The 27,010-nt window shown below is 67.4% G+C and overlaps 1 protein-coding gene across 19 annotated transcripts in view; it reads right to left on the reverse strand.

Annotated features, from left to right (window-relative positions):
• The window catches only part of BRSK2 (BR serine/threonine kinase 2), a 49,955-nt gene that overhangs the window by 11,108 nt on the left and 11,837 nt on the right, over nt 1-27,010 (reverse strand). For 10 of the 19 annotated variants that reach the window (XR_003033311.2, XR_009493390.1, XR_003033312.2 and 7 more), the window contains exons 2-14: nt 9,403-9,497; nt 9,051-9,136; nt 6,564-6,704; nt 5,595-5,711; nt 5,129-5,162; nt 4,874-4,942; nt 4,623-4,769; nt 4,006-4,037; nt 3,553-3,717; nt 3,371-3,468; nt 3,153-3,303; nt 1,639-1,704; nt 611-634 (exon numbers count right to left, since the gene is read on the reverse strand). Coding sequence is in view for 14 of the 19 variants with exons in the window: in XM_024987601.2 (XP_024843369.1) it covers nt 611-634; nt 1,639-1,704; nt 3,153-3,303; nt 3,371-3,468; nt 3,553-3,717; nt 4,006-4,037; nt 4,623-4,769; nt 4,874-4,942; nt 5,129-5,162; nt 5,595-5,711; nt 6,564-6,704; nt 9,051-9,136; nt 9,403-9,497 (1,225 nt within the window). In the remaining 5 variants the exon portion in view is untranslated. Of the gene's footprint in view, nt 1-610; nt 635-1,638; nt 1,705-3,152; nt 3,304-3,370; nt 3,469-3,552; nt 3,718-4,005; nt 4,038-4,622; nt 4,770-4,873; nt 4,943-5,128; nt 5,163-5,594; nt 5,712-6,563; nt 6,705-9,046; nt 9,137-9,402; nt 9,498-27,010 lie in introns of those variants that run through there. The other 9 variants (XR_003033314.2, XM_024987605.2, XM_024987606.2 and 6 more) reach the window with 3 other exon arrangements.

Below are 27,010 nucleotides of genomic sequence, written 5' to 3' on the forward strand. Positions count from 1 at the left end.
GGCCCGGGCCCCTGGGGGTCATCAGAGCCCCAGGGTGCAGCCGGCGGCCTGGGGGCTCCTCTTCCCCCCACGCAAAAGCTGCCCCACATCCGAGGCCCAAAGCCCCAGGCCCAGAGGGCAGAGAGGGGCCCTCAGCACGGCTCTCGAGCCTGATGAGCAGAGGGATGTGGGAGGCGAGGCTCCCAGGGCCCCCTCTCCACACACCCATTGACCCGAGCCCAGCTGAACCTCCAGGCTGAGCTGTCGCAGACCCAGAGTCCTGCACTCTGCCGAGCGCCTCACCCCCTGGCGCCTGGGCACCAGCCCAGCCCCTCCATGCCCACAGCCCACCCGTGTGGCCAAGAGCCGCCCACCGCCCCCTCCTCGTTTGCACGGCGCCTGTGACGGCCGTCAGCAGGGACGTGGACTCTGTCCACCCCAGCCCCGTGTGGCCTGCAGACTAGGCCTGGGCACGACCACAGAGAGGTCACTGGCCAGCACACCCGGCAGAGACCACTGCGGCCACTGCCCCCTCGGGGCAGGAACTGGACACCTCTCGGGTTAGGGCCGGGCCTGCCGGGCCTTGCTCCACCACCCACGTGGCCTTGAGGGAAAGGAGACGCCCGCTCACCCCTGGGCGCCGGCACCGGCCATCCTTAGAGGAAGGAAACCGGAGGGGTCGAGACAGCCACAGGAGAGAAGAGGACAGAACAGAGTGAAGGGCGGCCACACCGCCCGCCCGGCCACACCGCCCTCGCCGCAGCCAGCCCCTGGGCCTCAGGGAAGAGCCGGGCCCCGCTGGCCAGGCCCCCGGCACCCATGGGCTGGAGCCCCACGGCGACGACCCTCCGACCCGACACAGCCACGGAGCCGGCACCTTGCCCTCGGCAGCCCCAACCCAGTCCGCCCATGTCCGCCGGGCAGGGCCCGAAGCCCTCAGACGTGAGAATGGAGCGCGCACTGGCGGTCCCAGCGGGGGCCCACCCTGCACCACGGCCGGCAGGGGCAGCAGCTGCGAGCTTGCCGCTCAGCATGAAGGAAGCAGAGAAGCAGCGGCAGAGAGACGGGGCCGCGTCCACGCCCTGCTGTCTAAGCCTGGAAGCTGAGCTGCGGGAAGGGCACGCCAGTGCAGAGCAGCCGGGGTGGGAGGGGGCACGGAGGGGGAGCCGGGGGGCCCGGGGCCAAGCGAGGCCCCGCCATGGGCGCTGCCGGGCAGCGGGCCCTGCAGGCGGGGCGCCGGGGGCCTGGATGGCTGGGTGGCGTGCAGGGCCTCCTGGGACCCGCACAGTCCCTGCTCCTTCCTGGGGAGCTTGCAGCGCCCGGGGCCACCACCTCCACTCTGGTCCGTGTGGACAGCCGGGCGGCCCCCGGACACAGGCCAGTGTGGAGTGGGGAAGGGGAGCCAAACAGGCCCAGAGGCCCGCTGACCACAGCCGAGGACAGCCCAGGGCCTGGGGTGGGCAGAGCCCGGGTCTTCTGGCCCTCCTAGGGGGCCGCGTTCCTCCTCCTGGGCGTCAGCCTCAGCTGACCAGCCCTCCCCCCGGCTCACGGGAAGGCTCCCTCGCCAGAGGCGGGTGGCCACCCGAGGCCCAGCCCTGCCCCCAGGCCCGCCGCTGTCTGTGGGGCTGGGGCGGGGGATGGGGGGGGCAGGGTGTATACCTGTCTTCTTTGCTGAATTGGGGGTGGGCTTCAGCGATATCCAGGCTTTTACTGAACATTGCTTTACTACAGCAGGAACAAAGTGAGAAAACAGAGTTACTGCCGCGGCCCCGCCAGGCGGCCCAGGAGGCCGGCCCTCCACACCTCCGAGCTGGGCACAGCCCGCCGGCCGAGGCCAGGCGCACAGGAGGGCCGGCCAGGCAGGCGCAGCACAGCCGGCGGCCTGATGGGCAGGGCGGCCTTAGGGGACACCTGGTGCCGCCCCAGGGGTGCGGCCTGTCACCTCAACAAGGGCCCAAGCCAGGGGGGGCAGCCTCTGAGATGGAGCAGAAAGTGCGGGGGGTGAGGAGGGTCGGCTTTCCAGGGAGTGACCGCTGGGATGGCTGACCCCTGACCCTGCCCCAGCCCCCCGCGCCCTGAGGCACGCGGGCCTGAAAGGCAGAGTGGAAGCCAGGACGGCCGAAGGTGGGGTGTACAGGGCGGGGGGAGGCTGGCGAGCCCCCAGCCTGCCCGCAGCTGTGGAGCCGGAAGCCAGTGCAAGGCTCAGGAAGGACGGCGCCTCCAGGAGAGGTGCCCCGCCAAGCAGGACCTTCCTCCTGCTCCTCCCCGCCCCCCACCCTGGGGCAGGAGGCCGCGAGCAGTGGACCACGGTGGCCGGCAGACCTGGAGAGGGCCCCAGAGGCTGGGACGCCAGAGGCTGGGACGCCAGAGGCTGGGGGCTGGGACCGCCGGGGGTGGGGCCGTGGCTGATGGGTCGATGGCCTGTTTAATCCTGACGGCGGCCCGCAGCCTGCAGTTCCTCAGAGGCCCGGCTGGCCCCAGCGCCGAGCACCCAGCTGACCGGTGTGGCCGGGGCTCCAGAGGTGACACCTCCCGCGAAGCCTCCGCCCCGGGGCCTCCCCGAGGGCTGAAGGCCCTACCTGGGCAGGGAGGCTTGGTCTCGCCCAGCATCCCGGGAACAGCAGAGGCTCTGCAGGGCCCTGATGCTCACCCCTCCTCGGGGGGCCCAGACTCCCCACCCCAAGATTCCACATCCCTGACCCCTGCCTGGCCACAGCTGACCCAAACACGGGCTCAGCATCAATCGGCGTTAAGCCTCCTGGGCTGCGGCTCTGAACACAGCTGACCTCCGCCCAGCCCTGCCCGGCCCTGCCCAGTCTAATCCACTCCAGCCCAGCTCTGTCCAGGATGGCCTCACCCAACCCAGCCTGACCCAGGCCAACCAAGCAAAGCCCTGCCCCTCTCAGCCCAACCCAGCCCAGTCTGCCGGGGCGCAGAGTTCAGCCCAGATCACCTTATTCCAGCTCAGCCAGCCCAGTCCAGCTCAGCTCAGCCAGCCAGCCCAGCCCAGTGCAGCCAGTGCAGCCCATGCAGGCCCCCCCTACCCCGACACCTCCCCAGGCACAGCTCAGCGCAGTGCCACGCAGCAGCCTCAGCCCAGCCCCAGGGCGGGGTGCAGAGAGGAGCCAGGCCCGGCCCCGCGCCGCCGGGCCGGGGCGGCAGGAGGCACGCACCTCTGGCCGTGCTGGGCCATCTCCAGGGCCCGCCGTGCAGGCACGGGGGAGCCGCCGTCCGTGACGCTCAGCACCTCCATGGACTTCCGCTCGGGCCGCCGCTTGCCGTGCCGGTTGAGCATCGGGGAGTCCACACGCTTCCGGGGCGGGTCTGCGTGCAGAGCGGGGTCAGGGCCGGCAGTCCGCAGGGGCGGGCGGGCGGCCCCGGGACCCCGTACCTATCTCGTTCCTGGGCGGCAGGTCCTCATCCTCGTGGCTCGGGTACCTCTCTTTCCGGTCCAGGAGGAGGAAGTAGATCATCTTCTCCTGATTCTCCCTGCAGAGGGTGAGAGGCGCCGGGAGGCTGGATGGGGTCCCCGCAGGCTGGCGCCCCCGCCCCCGGGCAGGCCCCCGGACGCACTCCTCGGACAGCAGGTCCTGCAGCAACTTGTTGCGGTCCCGGAAGCAGCCGAGCGAGTGCATGCTGTCCAGCACGTCGGGGTCGATGTCCTCCAGGCTGGGCAGGGAGCGGATCTGCACCTTGCGAGGGACAGGCTGCTCCGGCTCCGGCTCGTTCTTGCCTCCTCTGCGGGGACAGGGCCCGGTCACTCCCTCCGGCAGCACCCGAGGCTCCTCGCCCGCTCCCCGCCCTGGGCCTGAGTCCTGCTGCTCTCCCTGCGCCCGGCCCCTGCACATCTCCTGCGTCCTGCCTGTGCCCAGCACGGGCTGGCCAGGGTCCCCGAGAGCTGGCCCGGGCGCCCGAGGCTGGAGGCAGGCCTGCGCTGGGCCGGGCCCTCCCCCCGCCGTCCCTAGCGGGCCCTTCGGGCCACAGAGGCAGGCAAAGCGGGCGCTGCGGGCAGGAAAAGCTACTTACATATACCATATGTGTTTCTGAATGTGCTCTAGCTACAAAGAAAGAGAAACAGGGAGTTAGTGCGAGGAAGGAGCGAGGCCGCGTTAGGGGCCAGGGGAGCAGGAGCGGAGGGGCGGGGCTGGAGGCCGAGCGAGCAGTGAGACAGACAGCGGGGAAGGAGCGGGCGGAGACAGGTGTGGAGCCGGGGGCGGGAGGGAGCGCGGGGCCGGCGGGGGCTCCCGGGCTCACGGCAAGGGGCCATCCCAGACGCCTGGCTAGTGCCCTGACCCTACCTACCCACGGGGGAGAGGACAGGCCTCCCGGAGACGGCGGGGAGCTAGGGGCAGCGGGGCTGCAAGCAGGGGTAAGGCGCTGCGGGGTGGGCAGCAGGAGCCCCCCGGGGCTCAGGGAGGGGCGGAGGGAGGGGAGCAGCGGGCAGCGGGGCGCGGGCAGAGCTGGGGGGAGCTGGGCGAAGGGAGAGCAGGAGGCGCTCCGCCCCGACGGGGGCGCGCTGGACCTCTTTCAGAGCGGGGGGGCCCCCAAACCCTGGTCCCCCCCAGACCCTGACTCCCCGCCCGCCCCCGCCCCGGAGCGGGCCCTGAAGGACCGCGCACGGGGCCCTGCCCGGGCGCACGCACCGTGAGGCGCCGCGCCGCGTCCACCTCGATCATGCCGCGCAGCAGGCTCTGGCAGTCGGGCGGGATGAAGTGCGGCATGTGGAAGACGCCGCGCTTCACCTTCTCCAGCAGCTGCCGCAGGTTGTCGTCGTCGAATGGCAGCGCCCCCTGCAGGCGGCGCGGGGTCAGGGCGGGCGGACCCACGGGGCAGGGTGTCGGGGGGTGGGGGCAGAGGGGCGGGGGGTGGGCCGACGGGGCGCGGGGAGCCTCACCACCAGCAGCGCGAACAGAATCACGCCGCAGCTCCACACGTCTGCCTTGCGGCCGTCGTATTTCTCCCCCTGCGGACAGTCCTGGGGTTGGTGGGGGCGCAGGGCCGGAATTCTTGCGGGGACAGAGGGTCCGGGAGGCTATGGGCCCGGGGCCGGCGCCTCAGACAGGCAGCCAGGCCCCGACCTGGGGGTCTGCAATCACCGGGGCAGGGAGGCCCCTTGTCTGGACAGGGGCTGGGGTGGGTGGCTACTTACCCGGATCACCTCCGGACAGGCATAGTGGGGCGACCTGAAGGCAAAAGCCGAAGTCAGGGCAGGAGGCTCAGGACGCACCGTACCCTGGCCATCCCACCCCCTGGACTTCTGGGCTGCCCCCCAGAACGGCAGCAGGTGGAGACCGAGGGTGGGGTGACCCCCGCTCCATGCCTCCAGACTCTGCCTGGCATGGATGCCCTACTGGGGAGTTCCAGGGATTTGGTGCCAGTTCTCCCACAACCTCATAGCCTCTGCATGCTCCTGGGAGCCAGGGACCCAAGGAGCCAGCGGGCAGAGGCAGGACCACGGGGCATGCCTTATCCCTGCCCCGGCAGCCCCACGGGGGCGCCGGGCCCCTGCCTTCAGCCCAGGCCGCTGGGCCGCCTGCCGTGGCAGCCATGGGGCCAGGCTGCGGCCACCGTCCTGGCCCGTGTAGGACCGGAGGCCGGCTCGGGGCTCAGCTCACCCGCAGCTGGTCTCCAGCAGGCTGTCGCCAACCTGCAGCGACGCCATGCCGAAGTCTGCGATCCGGATGTTATTCTTCTCGTCCAGCAGAAGGTTTTCTGGTTTCAGATCCCTGTGGCTGGAAGGAAGGCAGGATTGAGGCTGATCGCAGCGGCCCCCCTAAAACCCCGCCTCACAGCAGGAGGCCAATGGCAGCGCAGCCCGCTGATGTCACCAGCGGTCAATCGGAGGTCTCCCTCAGGCCGATGGCTGCAGGGTGGCAGGATGGGCGGACAGGACTGCCAGCGATGGGCACGCTCTGCTTTACTCCTTGGAGTCTCTCCCCTTTCCTGCTTCCCCCACCACACCTCATACCTGCTCTGGGCCAGCACCAACCTGGGGCCCCCAGACCAAGGATACCCTGGCCCCCGGGCCTCTGAAAGCACCAAGGACATTTGGGTGGGCACCTGGCAGAAAGCTTTCTGATGCCCCGAGGGGGTCAGTAGGGATATGCTGCCTGATCCAGTGAGGGGCTGGGGGATGCAAGAGCTGGGGGAGGCACACGTGCAGGGATGGGGGCTGCTTGGTGGGGAATGGGGTGCCTGGGTGCCTGCACAGAGATCCAACCAGTCCATCCTAAAGGAAATCAGTCCTGAAAATTCATTGGAAAGATACATGATGAAGCTGATGCTCCAATACTTTGGCCACCTGATGCAGAGTTGACTCACTGGAAAAGACCCTGATGCTGGGAAAGATTGAAGGCAGGAGGAGAAGGGGGTGACAGAGGATGAGATGGTTGGATGGCATCACTGACTCAATGGATATGAGTTTGAATAAGCTCTGGGGGTTGTGATGGACAGGGAGGCCTGGTGTGCTGTAGTCTATGGGGTCACAAAGAGTCGGACACGACTGAGCGACTGAACTGAACTGGGGTGCCTGGAGGGGCGGGGGGCACGTGGTGGGGCGGGGCACCTGGTGGGCGGGGACACACCATATGGAGTGGCTGTGGCAGAAGTCCAGCGCAGAGATGATCTGGCGGAAGAACTTCCGGGCCTCTTTGGGGGTCAGCCTCCCCTTCTTGACCAGGTAGTCAAAGAGCTCTCCACCAGACACATGTTCTAGCACCAGGTATCTGCAGGGGGCAGGCAGGCGTTGGGTGGGCGCACCCAGCCAGGGCACCGCTGCTCCTCAGCAGGTGGGCGCCCGCCACTCCCCTCCTGGCAGGCCCAGGCAACAGACCCACACTGAGCCTCAAGACCAGGGGGCACTGAGGTAGCTGACCCTCTCCTGAGCCTGAGGTTTGGTCCTTCCAGGCCCTTCCTGGGCTCCTGAATGAGCGAGGACATGTCAGATGCTCAGGCCCTGAGGGAGCCGGGCACCAGCAGGGCGGACCTCAAAAGGGATGGGTTGGGGCAGGGCACAGCTGGTCTGGGAAGAGGCGAGGCAGGGTCCGGGGGAGGACCCGGGTGGGGAAGGGGCCTGGGCGGGAGGAGGGGGCCCGGGGAAGGGGAGGGGCCTAGATGGGAGGAGGGGCCTGGACAGGGGAGGGGCCTGGGCGGGGGAGGGGCCTAGGTGGGAGGAGGGGCCGGGGAGGGGAGGGGCCTAGGTGGGAGGAGGGGCCTGGGCGGGGGAGGGGCCTGGGCGGGGGAGGGGCCTGGGGGGGGAGGTCTGGGGGTGTCCAGATAGCAGGTAGTGACTGCCCCCAACTTGGCTCAACACAGCTCGATGGTGTAGGGGGTGAACCCCATGGCCCTCTGAACCGAGAAGGGGGCTGTGTCCGAGCTGAGCCTCCCTGGAGTCGAGCCTGAGGGGCTGGTTTCTGGGGTGAGGTGGGCGGCGGTCCTCAGGGGAGCTGGGACTCAGGCTGAGCACAGACCCTGAGGAATCCCCGGTGGGAGCTGGACAGGGGTGGTTCTGCTGGTCTGAGGGGGCTTGGGGACGGGAGGGGGTGACAGGAGCCATGCGGTGGGACCACGGCAGGCAGGGACGGGAGTGTGGGCCTGGAGCTGGTCTTACAGAAATGGAGGGGCCAGTGGGGGGGCAGCCTGTCTGTGGCGAGGAGCTGGGGGAGGAAGGGGCTGGGACACAGGGTGGGGACACGCTGGGGTGTCAGCGAGGAAAGGGGCGGTTCCCGGGGCCCGCCCTGTTCCTGAGAGGGGGTTCAGGCGGCACCCCAGCTCAGGGGCAGAGGCCCTGCCTGAGCTCCCACGTCCAGGCTCCCGGCCCTCCCTGGCACCTTGGGAGGGCGCTGGGCCCAGCAGCAGCCAGGCCGGCCTGTGTCCTCCCAGCATCCTGTCCCATCACCCAGCCTGTCTTGACTGTGTCCTCCACCTAGCCTGCCATCCCCAGTCCCTCCCTGCTTCTAGCCCATCCCGGGGGGGCCCCTAGGAGCCCCACTCTCTGCCCATCAGCCCCATAAGTATCAGAACAGGACAAGTGACTGTCTCCTGTGTGCAGACGTGGGCAAGACCTGCCCAAGACCTGCCCAGCACCCACCCGCACCCCAGGCTCACGGGCCGGCATCGAGACACAAGCAGGTGGGAACCCAGTCAGGCCAACGGGGGTGATGTGGACAGGAGGGGAGACCCATGGGTCGTGCCCCTCATCGTGGTTCTGATGGCAGCTCCAGCTCATCAGTATCGGGGGCCCAGGACCACCCCTGCCTCCCTCAGCCCCCAGGCCTCTAATGCGAGGACCCTGTTTTTCCCGGGGCCCCACGGGGGCGGCTTGTCACACCGTCTGCCACTAAACACTCGGAAGGGGCTGCTGGTGGGGCGCTGGGCCCCCTGCTCCCCAAGAGCTGCCCAGGACAGAGCCACTCAGGCTGGCCGGCCTGTGTGCATCAGGGCGCAGTCAGGGCCGGGCTGGAGGCCCCGAGGAGCCCCTGGAGCAGCGGGCCTGCGGGAGCGGTGCCAGATGGACCTCCTGCCCGCACCCCCTCCCTCCGCCGCTGTCCCAAGAAGGACGTGGGCCCTTGCCTCCAGCCACGCCCGCGGCAGCAGCAGAGCCGACGCCCCCTTTGGGTCCACCCTGGGTGCGGTCGCTGAGGTCACGCGCGGGAGGGGGCACGTGCGCGGACTGCCCACGCGGAAAGATGTCCGCCGGCCTCGGTGGTGACGGAAGGTCAGCCACGCTCAGGCAGCCGGACAGCAGGCCGTGGCCACAGTGCAGCCAGCCAGCCTGGGGTCCCCACGCCCGTGAGGAGCACGTAGGGGCTGCTGGGGCTGCGCGAGGGTCACGGGGCAGGAGAAAGGGCCTGAGTGGCTCCTGCCCCTTGACCCCTGCCCCCGGCCCCGCCCCCGGAGCCCTGCCCCCAGGAGGCCCTGCCCCTGGAGGCCCCGCCCCCGGAGCCCTGCCCCCCAGGAGCCCCGCCCCCGGAGGCCCCGCCCCCAGAGCACTTCCCCCCCCGGAGGCCCCGCCCCCTGAGCCCTGCCCCCCAGGAGGCCCCGCCCCGCTCTCCGCACCCAGCAATACCTACAAATATTTTTTGTTTTCATAGACGTCGTGCAGTTTGAGGACGTGGGGGTGCTCGATCAGCTTCAGGATCGCGATCTCCCGCTCCACCTGCAGGGGGCCGCCGTCACTGGGGACTCCCCCGCGGGGGTCTCCCTGCTCCCTGGCTCTGCCCTGTTCCTGCCCCCCAGCTATGCTCTGTCCCTGGCCACACACCCCCCCCCCCGCCCCCAGTTGTGCCCCGTCCCTGCCAGCCCACCCCCGGGTCCCCTTCCCTGAGCTCCCAGCTCCCCACCCGGGTATCTTGGAGCATCTTGAACTTCGTGCCCCTGACCCACAGAGTCACCAGCGGCAGGGCTCCCGCCCGCCCTCCTCACCTTCATCAGTACAGACTCGCTGAGCTTCTCCCGGTTGACGATCTTGACGGCCACCTTCTGGCACGTGACACAGTGGATCCCCAGCTTCACCAGGCCTGGGGGGACAGCAGGCCTCAGACCCCATCCAGCCGGGCCACGGCTCGCACCCTGCCCTTGGGACCCCTCACTCAGCCCCTGGGGCCCTGGGCTCCTGCCCTGCCTGGCGAGTCCTGAGCCAGACCCCAGGAACTCTCTGCCCCTACTCCTCAGGCACCGGCCAGAGGCTGCCCCCAGCATGGTCCCTGCCCCACGCCACACGGCGGTCTCGGCCTCCTCCAGCCTGGCCTCAGCATGGCCCTCACTCCCTCGCTAGTGACACCTGGAGTCGCCCCCCAGACCTCAGCGGAAACCCAGCCCCTCAGTGGGGAGCCAGGGTGACACCCGTCCCACCCCACCCACCCATGCTGGGCCTCACCGACCCTGCACCACTACCCATCACCCTCCTTCTGGCCTGAGGACCTCTGGACAGAGGGGCCTCGGGCACCCGCTCACCCCAGGACACCGGTGCAGGGCCCCTCCTGGGCAGGACGCCATCAACACACCTCTGCTGTGGCTGCAGGGACCCTCGGTCCTGCTCGCTGCCTCTTGGCCACGTGGGCACAGCTGGGCACCTGCCCCCCTCCCAATCCCGCAGAGATTCACTGACAGAGCCCCTGGCAGCCTCTCTCCCTCCCCAGCCTGGTTCCTGTCCTCCTGTGCCCTCTGTGGCCTCAGACCCAAACACCCTCTGCCCTCCCCGCCCCAGCCTGGGCCCCGCCTGGACATTCCCCGATGGGCACGGAGGTGACCACCACAGTTGGAGCCCCCTCCAGCACGTGGGAGCCCAGCGGCAGCCGCGGGGGAGACGCCGGGCTCCGCAGCTCTGCAGCCTGTGCTTGGCCTGGGCGGACGCCCGTCTCATTCATGCTGTGCTGCTCTAACTGTGACCTCGACGCGGCTCGCAGCTCCGACCAGCGGGGTGTGCACTTGCCCCTTTGGATGCTGCTGCGGGGCAGCTCTCAGAAAACTGCAAAGCCCTTTGCTTGAGAAACAAATCTTGCCACATGCAGCTTCCCCTAAGGGGCATGCATCTCTTTATCTGACCGTTGGTGTCGTTTCATGAACGCTCACACCTTCCCAGCAGCTCGCGTCCTCCTCCTTGCCCCCTGCCCCGCAGCCTCGCCCATGGGCAGCAAGCTCGCGGGTGGCTGGGAGGTGATCCGTGCTCCCCAGAGGCAGGTGGGCCGGACGAGGGCGGGGGACCTGGCCTGGTGGAAGCCCTGAGCCCTGAGCCTGCCCTTCCTCAGCTCAGGGGAGGACAGAGGCCCCGCAGGGGGGCCCGCTGAGCCCCAGCTCCTGCCGGCGAAGGGCTGCGGCTCCTGGGGCTCACCAGCTGCCTTTGATCTGAGCCTGTGATTCAGGTCAGGAGACAGCAGAGCAAGAGGGCCCCAGGGACCAGGCGCAGCAGCGGTGTCTGCAACTCAGAGCTGAGGCCCAGGGCCTCCACACCTCCAGGACGGCACCCAGGCCTGGCACAGACCCCTCGCCCAGACAAGGTGGACAGGCCTCAAGGAGCCACAGTCACGGTGGCCCGGCTGCTCCCGGGGACATGAGCCCCTCTGAGGCCCAGGGCAGACGCGGGACAAACTGCAAACAGAACAGGCGAGGGTTCCTGGGGAGTCGCCGGCGGCCCTACTGCCGAGCCTCACAGCCTGCACAGGGGCTTGGCACACCAGTGCACACACATACCCCAACACGCGTGTCCTCAGGAGGCAGGACTCAGAGACACGTGGGGAATGAAGGAGCATGAGCTTCACCTCAGTAGCGACCTGGAGGGTGACATAGGCGGCCCCAGAAGTGGGGCGTGAGGTGGCCACCCCGCCTCCCCGATAATCACGGCAGGCAATCTGCTGACGGCGCACGGGGTTTGTGAGACACCAACACGCAGAGAGGCCAGGAGGACCGAGAACCCAGTGGACAAGGTACCCGGGACACACCCCAGGCAGGTGGGGAGCTGCTCTGGGCCTGGGCACAGCGGGCTGCCCTGGGCTGTGTCCTAGAACTCTGGTGGCTTCCTCCCTGCCTTCATTTCTCCCACTTGTTGCCTCTGTCCACAGAAGTCCACTGTGCACGGATTCCTACACACCCTGCAAAGCCCAGCATAGAGGTGCCCCTGTCAGGTGGAGCTTCTGGGCCCCCCTGGGTGTGCCGGTCTCCTGCAGCCCCAGGGCCCTCTGGGTGGGAGGTTTGGGTTTCAAGCAGCCTCACCACTTCCCTGGAGGCAGGAAGCAGAGTGCACCCCTGGGAGGGCCTGTGAGGGAAGCCCAGGACCGCCCTAATTACCAGCCCTCCAACTGCTCAGGCTCATTTTCCAATTGTGACTTTATCTCTAATTATTGTCTTTACAGCAAATTCGGGCACAGGCAAGAGAAGAAAAGTACACAGTGTCACAGATAATTGTTGGAGAAACTGGCAGTCCTGCTCAGGCGGCGGGTGCCCAGGGCTTCAGGGAGGGCTCCTCAGAGCCAACCTGAGAACCCTGGGCCCAGCCACGGGGTCCCTGCTGCACCCCAGCAGGGACCCGTGTACGTGTGCATGGGCACGGGGGGCAGGCTTCCTGAGCACAGCCTGGGGAGTCCAGGGACCCAGGGGCCGCTGGCTGAGTGCAGACCCCCGCACCTAGGCCCAGGTGCTGACCGCAGGACTCTTCCCCCACCCTGACAGCCCAGCCTCCCGAGTAGCTCTGCCCTCCCCTCAGCCATTGGGCCCGCGGGCCTAGAGGCAGGCACAGGCCCGGCTCCCGCCCCCAGCTGCTGGAGGAAGGATGGCAGAGCCTTGGGGACCTGGGAGCGGGGGGAGCCGAGGGGGAGGCGCACGGCTCAGGCTGCAGCCCTGGGGCCTCAGATTGTAGGTAGGGGGCTGGAGGGCCTGAGGGGTCGGAAGCCACGTGGGGTGGTCCCGAGCAGACGCCTCACCCGGGCCCTCTGGTCATCCTTGACCCCCCTTTTCTTCTTGGTCATGGTCCTTTGGAAAAGACCCTGTTGGAGGGCTCAGCAACGCGGGGACTGCCAGCTTGGAGGACAGGACAGAGCACAGGGGCCGCCGTGCCACGGGGAGCCCCGGGGTGGGCCCAGGCCCCACTGCCCAGAGACTGCCTGGGGCTGGACAGAGGTCTGGACGGGCGGTGCAGCCGCGCCTGAGGGGGAGGGGACCTCTGCGCACCGGGCCCAGCCCTGTGGCCCCGCAGGGCAGCTGAAGCCAAGGCGGGGAGGAGGCAGCAGGACTGCAGGACCCCATCCCTACAGACATGGCGGGAGACACTCCCCAGACTGCGCCCCAGCCTCCAGCACTGTTTTCCCCCCTTCCCTGAGCAATAAGCCTCTACAGGCCTGGCTGGGCAGGCACCGGGCTCCCCTCGCCAAGTTCTTGAGGTGCCCAGCCGAGGTGGGCTGCCCTCGGCCTGCAGCCCCTGCGGGCGGGCAGCGCAGCGCAGCTCCCCAGGCAATTCCTCCCTCCATCCTGAGCTCAGGGCCACCTGAGGCCCCCTGGCCATCCACCTCTACTCCACCCCGGAGACCCCTCCTGTGGCTTCTGCCACACACCCCCCAGAGAGGGTGAAGGCTCATGAAAGGGTGGGAGTCAGCTTGTCTCCCGGAGGCTCTGGCGGGGGGAGGGCCCCAGCCCCGAGTGGGCACTGCTGATCTAAGTCACTCTGTGCCAGGGAGCATGGAGGCAGGGGCGGGCGCGGGGCAGAGGAGGACTGGAACCCACATCGCTGCAGGGGCCGCTCCGGCCGCTGTCCGTGGCGTCCAGACGCCCAGCTTGGTCTGACAACTCCAGGTCTTTGAGGGACGGGACACACCCGCTTCTGCGGAGCCCCCGTCAGTGTGCCCACACCGGCCTCCCTGTGCTGGGGGCTCAGGCCCGGGTGACCAGGCTGAGCGGGACGCCAGGCACCCGAGGGCCCCTCCCCTCCGCCTTCCGCGGAGCCAGGAGGAGGGAAGGGCAGCCGGGACCCCCCAGAGCCCCTCTTGGTGCCTCAGGAGACACCAGCGTCCTGCCACTGATGCTCACGGGACCACCTAAAGGTCACTGACCCTGGGGCAGGTGGCCGGCCCTCCCCATGACCGTCACTGCGCCACTGGGCCATGTGGCCAGCTCCCCAGGGCCACGAGCACAGCTGAGGGCAACCCAGTTTCCACCGCCTCTGCACACCTCACCATGGGGGTGTGGGGGACACTGCTTTCCCAGGGTGGACAGAGCAGACAGCCCGCCGCCCCTCCCACAGGGCTCTCCCTGGACAAGGGTGGGGGATGCCACTCCACACTGGCTCGTGGGGAAATGAGTCAGCACAGCTGGCCACCTTGAGCCAGCCCTGCCTCCCAGCCTGGCTTCCCACGCTGGCACCGGGGAGCTTGGAGGGCAGTGGGGGCAGGCACGGCTTGTTACCATAACTGAGAAGGGGCAGGACAGGGCTGAGTCCCCGCTTTGAGAGGGGACACCTCTGGCGTACTGCTGAGAGCCTGCGGGTTGCCCGTGACCATCCCCGGGACCAGAGCTCCCCGGGCCCTGCACCCAAGGCCAGCCCAGTGGCTTCTCTGAGGAGGTCCTGCTGCAGTGGGGATCTCAGCTGCTCCTGCAGCTTCCCAGCTCTGCCCTGGCCACACCCCCACGCCCCCCTCCAAGAACTAGCCCAGAGACCCCAGCCCACCCTCACTGGGGCTCACATGTGCCCTCTTGATGGAGAGGATGGGTGGTTGTGGTGGCAGAACTCAGGAAAGGGGCCCGGGTTCTCCATGAGCCCAAGGCCTGGAGAGGAGCCTGCGCCATCAAATGTCCCAGGGCACAGTCAAAGGGGGGGCACAGGACCAGGGCGGACCTGAGGGGCTCCCCAAGAAACTACGCCCAAGGAGCAGCCCCTCCCCCCAGCTCCCCAGGCAGGAACGATGAGGCAGGAGGCACAGGCTCAGCTCGAGGGGCACGCATGACTGCACCTGCCACCTCGGTATGCTGCTGTCCACTCACCTCAGCAGAATGCAGGCCCCCAGGGCAGTGTGGTCCTCCCCAGGGACCCCCTAGCGACCTCCAGGGCAGTGTGATCCTCCCCAGGGACCCCCGCGCGACCCCCCCTGGGCAGTATGGTCCTCTCCAGGGACCCCCAGGCAGTGTGGTCCCCCCCAGGCTTCACCAGGGCTGGTCTGTGTGGCCAGTGGGATGTGGCAGAATGGACGGCCTCCTTTCTCCAAGGTCAGATGCTAACAAGAGCTCAGCTTCCTTTGGGATCCCAGGGGTCACTGCTCCAAGGAGCCTGCTGCCCTGTCTCAAGGCGATGCTCCGCGGAGACACGCTGACCCATCTCTTCCCCTGACATGGCCTCCTCCAGGGTCTGCTTGGGTGGGTGGGGGTCCTGAGGGTGGGCAGGAGGCCACCCTACTACTGTGAGAGTTAACCCCTTGTGCTCACCTGGCTCTTCTCCAACCCCCCACCCGCGGGTGCAGGCTGTGGGCGAGGAGCCCTTCCAGGAAGGGCATCAGCTCCTCGTCCTTCAGGACGAGTGCTCTGGGCGGCAGCTGAGCAGCTCCTGCCCAGGGGCAGGGATCCGCCTGGGGCCCCAAACCCAGGTGCGCAGGGGTCGAACGGCAGCCCATGTCTCAATGCCTGGACCCCACGCGTGAGCCTGTTTGGGAAACCGGCCTTTGCAGAGGCACTTAAGTCACAGATTTCAGAAGGAATCGCCCTCCGTGTAGGACAAGTGGGCCTCACGTCCACCGACAAGTTTCTCATAAAAGAAAAGCAGACGGAGGCTGGACACAGACATGGGAGAAGGCCTCGCGGATGAGGGGGCAGAGGCCGCGGGGCTGCTTCCAGAGGAGCTGCAGGCTGCTGAGAGCTGGGGGAAGGGGTCTGGGGCCACCCTCCCTCAGGCCAGAGAGCCACCCGCAGACTTCCGACCCCCGGAGCTGAGAACAAGACTGTTGTTGTAGCGACCAGGTTCGCAGCAGTGTGTGCGGCCCAGAGGGCTGTGCACGGGGCCTTCAGCTCACACGGCATTCACCCTGTCTCCTCTCATTACAACCTCCTGGTATGTTTCAGAAGGGTTTCCCTTCGTTTCAGGGGATGCTATGCAAGCACGGGCTTCCCTGGTGGCTCAGACAGTAAAGAATCCACCTGCAATGCAGGAGACCTGAGTTCTATCCCTGGGTTGGGAAGTTCCCCTGGAGAAGGGAATGGCTACCCACTCCAGTATCCTTGCCTGGAGGACTCCATGGACGGAGGAGCCCTGAGCAGTGGTCGGGCCTGAATGCAGCCACAGCTCCAGCTACACCACAATCTAGTCAGAACTAAGGCTCCTCCACGTGTTCCACTTGAACGCTGACCCTTGCAACAGCCCCTCCCTTCCTCAGAAGGGGAAACTAGACCAGGCCAGGCCTGCGCAGCTCCAAGACCCACTGACTGCCACTGCCCGAGGGATCAGAAGCTGCTCCATGGCCAGCTGGCCCTGAAGGTGGGCCTCCCCATCGCCCCCTCAGAACAGGCTTGGGAAGTCGCAGGTGTGCTGGGCAAAGAGACGGGGGCAGGACAGAGATGATGGAGTGACTACCTGCCCCTTCCCTGGGGCTGCGGAGGGCCACGCAGCAAGCTGGGCACCGAAGTCCCTTTCAGCACCACGGACAGGAGCTGGCGCCGGGCAGTGGGAGGGGCCCGCCCACCCAGGGAGCCCGCGGGAGCCAGAGCCAGGGTGCCCTGGAAGCCAGCTGTCAGCTCCAAGGCGCCCCCTTCTTCTCTGGGCCGAGCAGGCGGCCTCCCACACCACACCCCCGGTTGTGACCTCAGCTCAAGACACCCCCGACACTAGCCCCAACCTCAGGAGATGCCCCCCACCAGCACAGTCCTGGATGCCGGGCCCCATCCACACCCCCACAGGGCCTTGCACAGCCCGAAGGGCCCTCGGAGTCCAGGAGCACACTCTGCAGGAGCCCCAACCCTCGGGGCGGGGGCAGGGCCAGGACGGGCCGGTGGGGGATGGGACTCCAGGGCCCACGGGGGTCCTGGGGGAGGGACCTTCCCTCACTGGGGGATCCTCTTCACTCTCTCCAAGCCTGAGGGAGCCTGTGCTGGGACAGGGCCCACGGTGCTCTGGGCTGGAGCAGGGGGAGCTGGGGGGTCGCAGGGAAGCCAAGCCTCACCCCCACTTGCGGCTGTTCCGCCCACCTGCCTCCACCTGCCGGCAGCCCTGCAGCCCGCTGCCCAGCACCCTCTCCAAGTGACTTCCCTTCGCACCTGCCCACCCGGGGCCCATGCTCGGCTGGGGAAGTTCTGGGGCTTCGGGCCTCGCCTTCAGTAGGCAGAGACCTGATGAGTAAATGGAGAAAGGTCACAGAGCCCTGTCCTCCGGGGGCCAGCAGAGCGCCGAGTTCCATCTGCGCCCCTGGCCGCGGCCCCAGTGAGTCCCTTGGCCTGGACTTGAGGCCGGGCCCAGGAGGACGTCTCGGGGCGCCCTGAGCAGCCGCCCCCTCTTCTGCTCTCCCTGGCAGAGGCCAGGACCGCCTCCCTGGCGGCTTCAGTCTGCTCCTCCAGGCGCAGCTCAGGGAGAGCGGGGAGCTGGACCTGGGGGCACCCCCGCTGCCTCAGGCGCCCCGGGTCCCAGCCCTGGGGGCACCTGCCTGGAGGCCCACTTCAAACAGGCCGCCGCTCTCGCGCACAGCCCGGCGCGGACGCAGACCCGCGCGGGAGGGTCGGCCTCTTTGAAGCTGCCGCCACATCAAAGCTGCCCGCGGCCCCTCCTTTCCCGCCCCCAGGCCGCGCTCTCGTGCGCAGAGCGCACCCCGGTTCCCTCGTGCTCTCCTTCGGGGGCCGAGCTCCCCAGCCTCCCCTCCTCCCCGGGCTGGTGGGGACGCCCTGGTGGGGACGCCCGCATCGCGCGCCATCCACCCTTGGGGCACCCACGCTTCCGGGCCCCCCGCGACACCCTCACCCCCGCCCCGTGCTCCTCTGGGGCTGGGAAGGAGGCCGCAACGGGAGGACTCGAGCCGGGGGCGCGCAGCACCGCGCGGCTCACTCTCAATATAGACTCCGCGGCTTCCTTCGCCCACCAGCGCCAGGCAGGCGGGAGGGGGAGGGGGCGGCGCACGTCTCTTGGGAGACGACTGTTCACGCTCCGAAAGGAACCTCTCAAATTAAATTAATTAAGCCCTGAAATATTTCACACAGCACTGCAGCCGCCTCTGCAGGGCTCCCTGCCCGCTCCCCCCACCCACAGCACCCAAACACGAGAGGGGGCTGCCGGAGGCTCAGTGGGGCAGCCCTCGACCCAAGGGAGGAAGGAGACGGGGATCTGCTCCCCACCTGCCATGAGGAGCCCTGCCCACCTCCGTGGCCATCCTGCCCTGCCCTTGCATGGCCCCCTTCCTGCTGGGACCTGAAGGCCCTCCAGGGCTGGGCCAGCGGTGGGCACAGAGCTGCGGTCAGGGCCCCCATCCTCTCCTGGTGGAGGGGCTTGCCTGCCCTCCCCCCACCCCCCCCAAGCTCCTGCTCAGGCTTTGTGGTCAGGGCCCCCATCCTCTACTAGGGGGGCCTTCCTGCCCTCCGCCCACCCCCTCCTTAGCTCCTGCTCAGCTCCGGGCCCAGTAGGAAGGTGCTGAGGGACACCACCAACCGGAGCCCTGGGATGAAGGCTCAGTTGCCAGGGCCCAGCGGAGGGTTGAGGGAGGGGCCACAGTGACCCTGGCGACACAGACCCTCCTCCCCAAGAGACACTCAGCCCAGGTTCCCCAGGTCAAAGCTGAGAAGGGGTAGGAAAGGCCGGGCACCTGCCGGGCATGAAGGGGATGCCAAGCACCCAGGCCGCTGGCTCAGCAGCTGGGAGACCCTGCCCCCACCACAGGCTGGCGTGGGCTTTGGAGGCAGCCAGGATTAGGAGCACCCTCCGTGGCCAGGAGGTGCCCGGAGGCGTTTCCCAAGCAGGCCCCACCGAGGCATGCGTGCAGAAGCAGCTCCACTGACAACGATGGTGAATCAGCAGAGGAAGCGGGAGGGGGGAACCGGCCCAGAGGACTCTGCTGGCCCAGGTGACAGAGCAGCAGAGCCAGGTGAGGCTCTGGGGTGGAGAGGGGGCAGGATGCTGAGGGGACCTGGGAGGAGGTCGGCTGCGGGTCAGCACCAGGAGAGGCTGCCAGGGTCCTGCCAGCCAGACAGGTCCGGGTGCCTTGTGTTTGCCTCCTGCTGACCCCACCCCACAGATTATAAGAGAGGGAGCCTGGTGGTAGAAAGGAGAGATCTCAAAACCAGGGACCTCTGGAAGGAAAGGCAGGTGATGGGGGCTGGGCAGGGGCCAGGCCTGCCAGCCTCCGGGTGGGGTGCCCAGGAGAGGCTGCGGTGGCCAGTGCCAGCTGGGACGGGGCTGCAGGAGCAGACGGGCACTTACCGAGGGTGCAGCTGTGTGGGCAGCGCAGGTCGGCATCCCCCTCTACCCCGGCCGAGAGTGCAACACGGCCAGGGACACAGCCCAGGACCCCAGGGGCCAGGAGGCGCCTGCTCGTCCTCGTCCTGGCAGGCCGAAAGGCCGGGCCCTGCCCTCAGCATGCCCCCACCAGACACCGCGCACTGAACTCGGGGCAGGAGACGCCCCAGGAGAAGGCCAGGCAACCAGACATTCCTGATTCTCCCATGGGTGGTAAACGGCCAGGCACACGTCAGAGGGCGTCTGAGAAAGAAACAGCACTGGCTTGGTAGAAACAGACAGCTTTAAAGTGTCTTACTGTTTACTGTATTGATTTACCAGGATTTCGTAAGTTGCTACACCTATAAAACAAGAAATCCCCACAAAGGATGAAAAAACAAGGAGGAGCTCTAAAATATAACAGTAAGAGCTAGAGAAAGAAAGTGTGAAATAAAGACTAAAAACATGAGACAATGCCCAACAAGGCAGAGCAAAAAGAAAAAGTGAAGTGGAGAAAGTGTCAGCCCAGGAGAGAGGTGAGCAGCCCAGGGTGAGACCTGAGGGGGTAGCTGAGTGGAGAGAGGTGATCAGCCCAGGAGAGAGGTGAGCAGCCCAGGGTGAGACCTGAGGGGGTAGCTGAGTGGAGAGAGGTGATCAGCCCAGGGTGAGACCTGAGCAGATAGCTGAGTGGAGAGAGGTGATCAGCCCAGGAGAGAGGTGATCAGCCCAGGAAAGAGGTGATCAGCCCAGGGTGAGACCAGAGGGAGTAGCTGAGTGGAAAGAGGTGATCAGCCCAGGGTGAGACCTGAGCGGGTAGCTGAGTGGAGAGAGGTGATCAGCCCAGGAAAGAGGTGATCAGCCCAGGGTGAGACCTGAGGGAGTAGCTGAGTGGAGAGAGGTGATCAGCCCAGGGTGAGACTAGAGGCAGTAGCTGAGTGGAGAGAGGTGATCAGCCCAGGAAAGAGGTGATCAGCCCAGAGTGAGACCTGAAGGGAGTAGCTGAGTGGAAAGAGGTGATCAGCCTAGGAAAGAGGTGATCAGCCCAGGGTGAGACCTGAGGGGGTAGCTGAGTGGAGAGAGGTGATCAGCCCAGGAGAGAGGTGATCAGCCCAGGGTGAGACCTGAGCAGATAGCTGAGTGGAGAGAGGTGATCAGCCCAGGAGAGAGGTGATCAGCCCAGGAAAGAGGTGATCAGCCCAGGGTGAGACCTGAGGGGGTAGCTGAGTGGAGAGAGGTGATCAGCCCAGGAGAGAGGTGATCAGCCCAGGGTGAGACCTGAGCAGGTAGCTGAGTGGAGAGAGGTGATCAGCCCAGGAAAGAGGTGACCAGCCCAGGGTGAGACCTGAGCAGGTAGCTGAGTGGAAAGAGATGACCAGCCCAGGGTGAGACCTGAAGAGAGTAGCTGAGTGGAAAGAGCTAATGCCCGGAGCAGATGGCCCTGCCAGAGCAGAAGGCCCTTGTCCGCCCGTCCACTGCCCACACGTGGACCCACATCCCGGGCACGGTCTCTCAAAGGTGAGGCCACGGAAGCATGCTTCATTCACTCACTCATTCACTCGACAAGTACGCACTGGGCTTCTCCAGGGACAGGCATTTGAACCAACGACAAAAGAAGGCGCCCACACGGTGGGCTTAACACCGTCAAGACACCTGGCTAGGGCTGGACAGAAAGTCACTGCAGTGGCCACTCAGTCCTGACCCAGAGAAAGCCCCCGAGGGGGAAAGGTGAGCCTCCCTGGGGGACCCCACTGGTCTTCTGCATAAGTGACGCCTGGTGCACAATAAAGACGATGGCATACACAGAGAAGCAGGAAAAGCAACCCAGACCTCCAGAGAAAAGCAGCCAACGCGGCGGGCGGCAGCTGGCCCAAGCGGCAGGATTTTCTGAAAAGGACTTTGCAGTAATATTACAAAATATCTTTTTAATTAGAGGAAAAGATGCACAAAAAGAAGTCACTGAAAGGACCACACAGCAGACTGGACACAAGAGAAGAAAGGACTGGTGAAGTCTAAGACAGGCCAACGTAGAGCGTGCGAGCTGAACAGAGCGCAGCAGAATGAGACAGTCTGCCTCACGGGCCCCGCGAGGGCCCCGGCGAGGACGGTGAGGACAAGTGGTCTACAGCCACGTCTAAAGAGATAACAAGGGGGGCGCCAAACACTGAAAGAGGGAAGAAGGGGCGATAACTAAAAACACCTGGTTGGCAGCGAACAAGGCAGCAAAGGAGGAAGCCTGTACGGGAAGCAGAGGAAGCGAAGAGAAGATGGAAGGACGGACGGCGGCTGCCAACCGCAGCACGCGCGTGACCACAGCGAAGGCGGACGCCCGAACATGCAGCCCGCAAGAGGCTCAGCGCGGGCAGACGACACACCCAGCCTGAAAGAGGGGGAGGACGAAGCTGCACCAGGCAGGCCCTGAGCACGCGGGGGCAGAGGCCGCCTGTGGTGACCCTCCGCTGGCAGAGGACGGTCCAGCTCTCAGCCTGGCGGGATTAGAGGGTCCGGAGAAGTGGAATGGGAGGCGGGAACGAGAGGGCAAACGCGGGGTTTCACGAGTGAAGGAGGCTGTCCACCTGCGTCCCACGCAGGGACGGGGCAGGCCTGCCACGGACCACGGACTCGGTGCCGTGAGGGTCGGGCAGTCGGGTCAAGAAGCAGAGGGAAAGGCCTGGCTTCAAGGAGCTCTGATGCAAAGCAAGAGGCAGGAGAGCCGGACGGGCTCCTGGCCCCATCAGCGCTCGAGGCCAGCGCTCACGGGGGCACCTCCCGGGCCACCGCTCCTGGGAAGTCACCTGCCAGGTGGGCGCACCAGACCAGAAGGAAGCCACCATCCCACCCAGAGGGGTCCTGGGAACCCCCCACCCCAAGGAGGAGGCCCCTTAGAGACACACAGCAGTCCAGGGCAGGACAGAGGGCTTCCCCGGGAGGAAGGAGCCTGACAGGCTGGGCGGCCTCCCGGAAACCCGCACACGAGCTGACAGGAAACACTGCCGAAAGGCGACAGGGAGCGAGGAAACCAATGGACTCCCGTCCCTGGCAGCCCAGAGGCTAAGCCACCAGACGGGGCCTAAAGGAGGGACGCTGTCTGCAGGAACCTCCAGCCTGGCCTTGGGGAGTGTGTGGCAGGGGCAGGGGGCACAGGGTGGGCTGAGGGGCCTGATCGCCCCGCAAAGTCGGGCCCCTCCCCAGACACAGCAGGACACGGTGGACCAGAGGGGCCGTGGCCCCAAGACCCACTGGGGCTCGGTCACGCTGGGCTGGCACCCTGGGCCGGGCACCCCGGACGTTGGTGGTGGCATGGGGTGACGCTGCTTCGCTCAGCCAGCCCGTCTCCCACCCCAGGGACGGGGTCACAGCCAGGCTCGCTGCCCAGCCGCAGCCCCCCACCCCACTGTGCCTGCTGACCCAGGCTCCTGGGGTGTCCGGGGGGGCACTGGCCTTGAGAGGAGGGGAGAGGTGGGGCGGGCGGGACATCCGCAGGGGCGCTCGTGTCTACAACCTTCCTGGGAACTGGGCTGCGCTGGGGGCCAGAGTCCCCGGCCCCTCCCTGCAGGATCCCAGCTGGTCTCCAAATCCCCAGCCTCCTCACACAAAGCCCTCCCCCTCCTCTCTCCTGCCAAACCACCATCTGTTGCCATGACAACGCCGGGAGCAGACAGACAGGGGCACTGAGACCCCCCCACACGCTGCTCGCTCCCTTCAGCTGGGCCCTGGGCTCACAGGGCTCACAGGGCTCCCATGGGCCTCAGGGACCCCTGCCCCAGCCCCAGCAGCACCTGCCTCCTGCACAAAAGGCGAGGCAGAGCCCCCTCCTCTGCCCACTCCCCTCGCCCCCGCCACGGTGCCAGCCTGCCTGGCGGGGCCTGTCTTGTGCTGCGGGTGGCTGATGACCTGCCTGGTCCCTGACCCACCTCCCCTGCTGTGCCCCCACCCATGAAGCCCCGGCCTGCGGCCAGCCCCACCCAAGGAGCACCCCCAGGACACCAGCCCGCCCTCAACCCTACCCTGGGGCGGCTCTGGGAGCCCCGGCGTCCCGTGGGCAGGGCCGGGCAGGAGGTGCCCCAGGCCAACTCGAATGGAGCAGGGAGACCCCCGAGAAGAGCGGCCAGCACACGCGGAGGTCGTGGCTTGTGAGGACACGCGGCCGTCACAGCGACGAGAAGGCACACAGCTGCGGGCGGCTCTCACGCCTCTGCCAGACAGAAGCGATGGCTGCTCTCACCACAGGGCCTGGCTCAGAGGCTCCGTGGCCGGCCCGGAGTAGCCCAGGCTGAGACCGTGCAGAGCGGAGGGTTTTCCTTCTCTCGCGTTTGCTGAGCCCGACTTGCTGCCCTGTCTCAGCAGCTCTGGGGAGGAGTCAGCGACTCGCAGAAAGTGCTGGAGTGTTTCCACTTGGGTGCTGGGACCGGCTGACTGCCTCCCCAAGGCGTCCAGGCCCCGTCACCCCCGCCCCAGTAGCCTGCTCACGGTGCTCGGCCCACCTGCCCCAGGATTTCCCATGAACTGAGTCGCTGGGAGACACACAGCCAGAAGTGACTCAGGCAGGAAGGAGGCCTGGTGAACCCGGCCCTCCTATGTGACGAGCTCTTTTAGAATCAGAATCCGCCAGCGCCGGCTGCTTCCCGGAGCCGAGGAGACCGGCAATTCCCAGAAGAAACACCAGCATCCGACACACCTAGGCAGGAACTGTGGCCGGACCAGAGCCAGACAGAGCCGTGCGCAGACCTGGGGCCCGAGACGCTCCGGGTGTGGCCCCAGCCCCCAGGCTCAGGCCCAGCCCAGGAGCCGGGAGCCAGGCGGGGCTGCAGGCAGAGCTGGGGGCCCTCCCCGTCTGCCAGGCTGCCCTGTGGGTCTGGGAGGCGGGGGCGGGAGGGAGCAGGGACAGCCTGTGGCTGCAGCATGACGCCCCCCACCCCTGTGGTCACCATGTTCCCCCCAGGTCCTTCCAAAGGCCACTGCCCCGGCACCCGTTCACCCGGGCGTGTCCAGGACCCCCGCACAGGGGGGACCCACTCGGGGCTGCGGAAGGATGCGCTCACGGCAGGCAGAGCGGGGTCTGCATGCAGGGTCAGGGCCGGGGAGGCTGAGGTGCCCCCACCCCAGGCTGACGAGAGACGCGAGAGGGCCAGGAGGTTCAGGGCCCAGCCAGCAGGCCACCTTCTCCCCAGAGACGATGCCCCCAGCTCAGCAGCACGCGGTTGCCATGGCGACGACCGGGTGGCGTCCCACTCCGTGGAGCCGGGGCAGAGGGTGGACGCTCCTCCCCAGCTGAGGTCCCCTGGCCGGCACCCAGACCGAGGGCATTACAGCCCCACATCCAGGCTGAGGCTTCCCCGCACGTAGCGGGCCCCCGGGACCCCTCAGCCACGCCACCCGAAGCCCACCCGCCCGGCCAGCGTCTCTGCGGGGCATCCACCTACTGTGTGGTCAGCACCCCCCGCTTGGAGGCACCCCTCCTCCTGCTCTGCTGAGCTGCTCGGGGGCCGCGGCCACCGGGCAGGATGCCCCAGAGGGACTGCGGCCCTGTCTGGGGGGCACGCACTGTGGAGCCATTAACTCTGGGGTGTGCATGACCCAGCGACAGTCCACAGCCGGCTGGGCCCCCTCCCTGTCCAGACCCCGCACCCACTTGCGTGGGGAAAGCCTCCCAGGTGGCCAGGGAGCGGACTCCACTCCCAACGGTGGCAGATGACCACGTGAGGTTTTTATTAACTGCTTTATCAACTCAACACTGTAAAATTAGCCCAATGAAACATTCTGATTGAATTCAGCAACTGTTCAGTAATTCAATCTGGTAAATTTTTTTTTCCCCCAAGCTGGTGCCTTAGTTTCAGAAGCCTTAGGACTGGGAGCTGATGCCGGGGTCGCTGGCCAGGCATCTGTAAGAAGGTGGGTGGCTGGCCCGAGGGGACCAGGGAGTGGGCGGCAGAGGGTGCAGCTGCCCTGAGGACAAGCTGCGAGGAGCCTCGCGTCCGAGGAGACGGCCGCCAGGGGCTGGGGTCACACCTGCCGTGGGGACGCTGGGGTGACAGCAGAGGCCCCGCTGGGTGCAGTGCCCTGGCCAGCAGCTGTCCAGGCCCGGGGGATGCCCGGTGGCGGACAGACAGAGTGGGGCTGATGGGCAGGAGCGAAGCAGGGTCAGTGACCCGGGGCCTGGTGCGCGAGGGGAGGGGAGGGGTCCCCAGCAGAGGTAGGCTGCCTGCAGGCCCTGGGCGCGCTTCAGCAGCAAACCTGGCCCCCCAACACCCCAGGCCCCAGGGAACTGACAGGGTTGCCTCGGTGACGGCGACTCGGCTGGGGACGTCTGCCCCGGGAGACCCACGGGAGCGCCGCCTGCCACGGCGCACACAGACAGATGCACCCACAGCCTCCCTGGCGGCAGATGTGGCCCACGCGACGGGCTGGGCACGCGGGGCCCTCCAGCTTGGAGCCGGCCCAGAGCTGCTCGGAGCCAAGCCAAGGGCGGAAAGGAACCCGGGGCCTCCCCCCAGCCCCCACCCTGTGGGGCTGGAGCTACGGGTGATCCCCCAGCCCTGCCTGCGCCCAGCTCTCAACATAGGACACAGGGAAGCTTCGTGCGTGGCAGGCTCCTCCCGTCTGCTGGCTGGCCTGTGCTCAAGCAGAGCAAGGCTCAGCGTGCTCACTTATGGCCGCACCCCCACCCAGCACGCCTAGGAGGGCCGCTGGATCGGCCTGGGAAGCCACACGAGCACCCGCGGCCCAGTAGGTGGGGCAGGGTCACGGCTGCAGGGCAGACAAGCCCTCCAGTCAGTGGCCAGGAACTCCTGCCCCTCCGAGGGCATGGAGCCAGGGCCACAGGACCATTCTGCCGTGTCAAACGTGGACTCTGCTTTTAAAAAACCCTAATCCACATTTAAAAAAGCTATTTGCTGACTTGGTTTCTCCAACCACAAAACAGGTCTTGTGCCCTACCCTCCCCAGGGCCAAGAAGCCTCTGTCCCCACCCCGCCTGTGGGTCGGAGGGCTGGGAACCCCATCCTAGACTCATCCCAGGAGATCAGCTGTCCGAGCCCTGCTTTGGGGTCCCGGGTGGGACAGGGAGGCGGCTGCAGGCAGGCCCGGGGCCTGGTTTCCTCCTCTGCACCCGCCCTTTCTGTGGAGCCTTGAGACCACATGTGGGGGGCACACAATCTGGGGGAGTCAGGGGCTGAGGCGGCTGCCGGCCGGTGCTGGGCATGAGACAAACAGCAAGGTGCTGGACAAGCTCCCTGCCACACCCCTCAGACAGACAGACAGACCCACACACTGCCTGCGGTACCAGCAGGAAGTCAGAAATGCCTGTGGCCCGAGCCCCAGCCCTGCTCAGCCGGGGTCAGGCGTCAGGAGGGCGCCTGTCCCCGGAAGGGCGCCTGCGGGCGTGAGTGCCAGCACGGGGTAAGAACAGAAGCTGCTCAGCGGTCAGCAGGCAGCTCCCCTGAAGGACGGAGGGAAGGAGAGAGGCAGGGAGCGCCCGCCCACACGGGCCCCCAGCGCGTCCAGGGGGTCCAGGTGGCCCCTGCCTGGAGCTGCCCAGGCCATGGAGCCCGGTGGGACGCCCACCCCTCCACCTCCTGCCCGTGGGGCTGGCACTTGGGGAGCAAATGGAACGGCTGGGCGACAGGACCTGCCCGCTGACGGCACAATGGGCACAGAGCCTCAGGACGGGAGCCCAGCCCTGGAGGACGCTGCAGAGGCCCCGCCGGACATGCCGGCCCCAGGACCTGCTCAGCGTCTCCTGGACCTCTGCCCTGACCCCTGACCCCCGGCCCAGGCAGCAGAGCCTGTCCCGCGTGCCGCCCCCAGCACATCCCAAGGATGGGCAGGCGAGGCACTGGATTTGCGCACAGCGCCCTGCGGGCCTGCGGGCTGCAGGCCTGGCTCCTGGGGGCCTGGACTCAACACCTCAGGAGCCGAAGGCACATGCTGTCCTGCCAGCATGGGGTCCCCGGGCTCTCGCCCTGCCGGCCCGCACCTGCCCGGGCCCCCAAGCCGGAGAAGAGGAGGGGCACAGGCACCCCAATGTCTCCATCAACACCCACCCCGAGCCTGCCCAGGGCTGACAGCCCCCCACAAACCCACGCTGTTTCCAGGGCCGCCCCGCACCATGGGCCGCTTGGCAGCCCAGAGCAGAGGCGCCCCGTGGGGATAGGA

Source organism: Bos taurus, chromosome 29, assembly GCF_002263795.3.
Source record: "Bos taurus isolate L1 Dominette 01449 registration number 42190680 breed Hereford chromosome 29, ARS-UCD2.0, whole genome shotgun sequence".
NCBI classification, from domain to species: Eukaryota; Metazoa; Chordata; class Mammalia; order Artiodactyla; family Bovidae; genus Bos; species Bos taurus.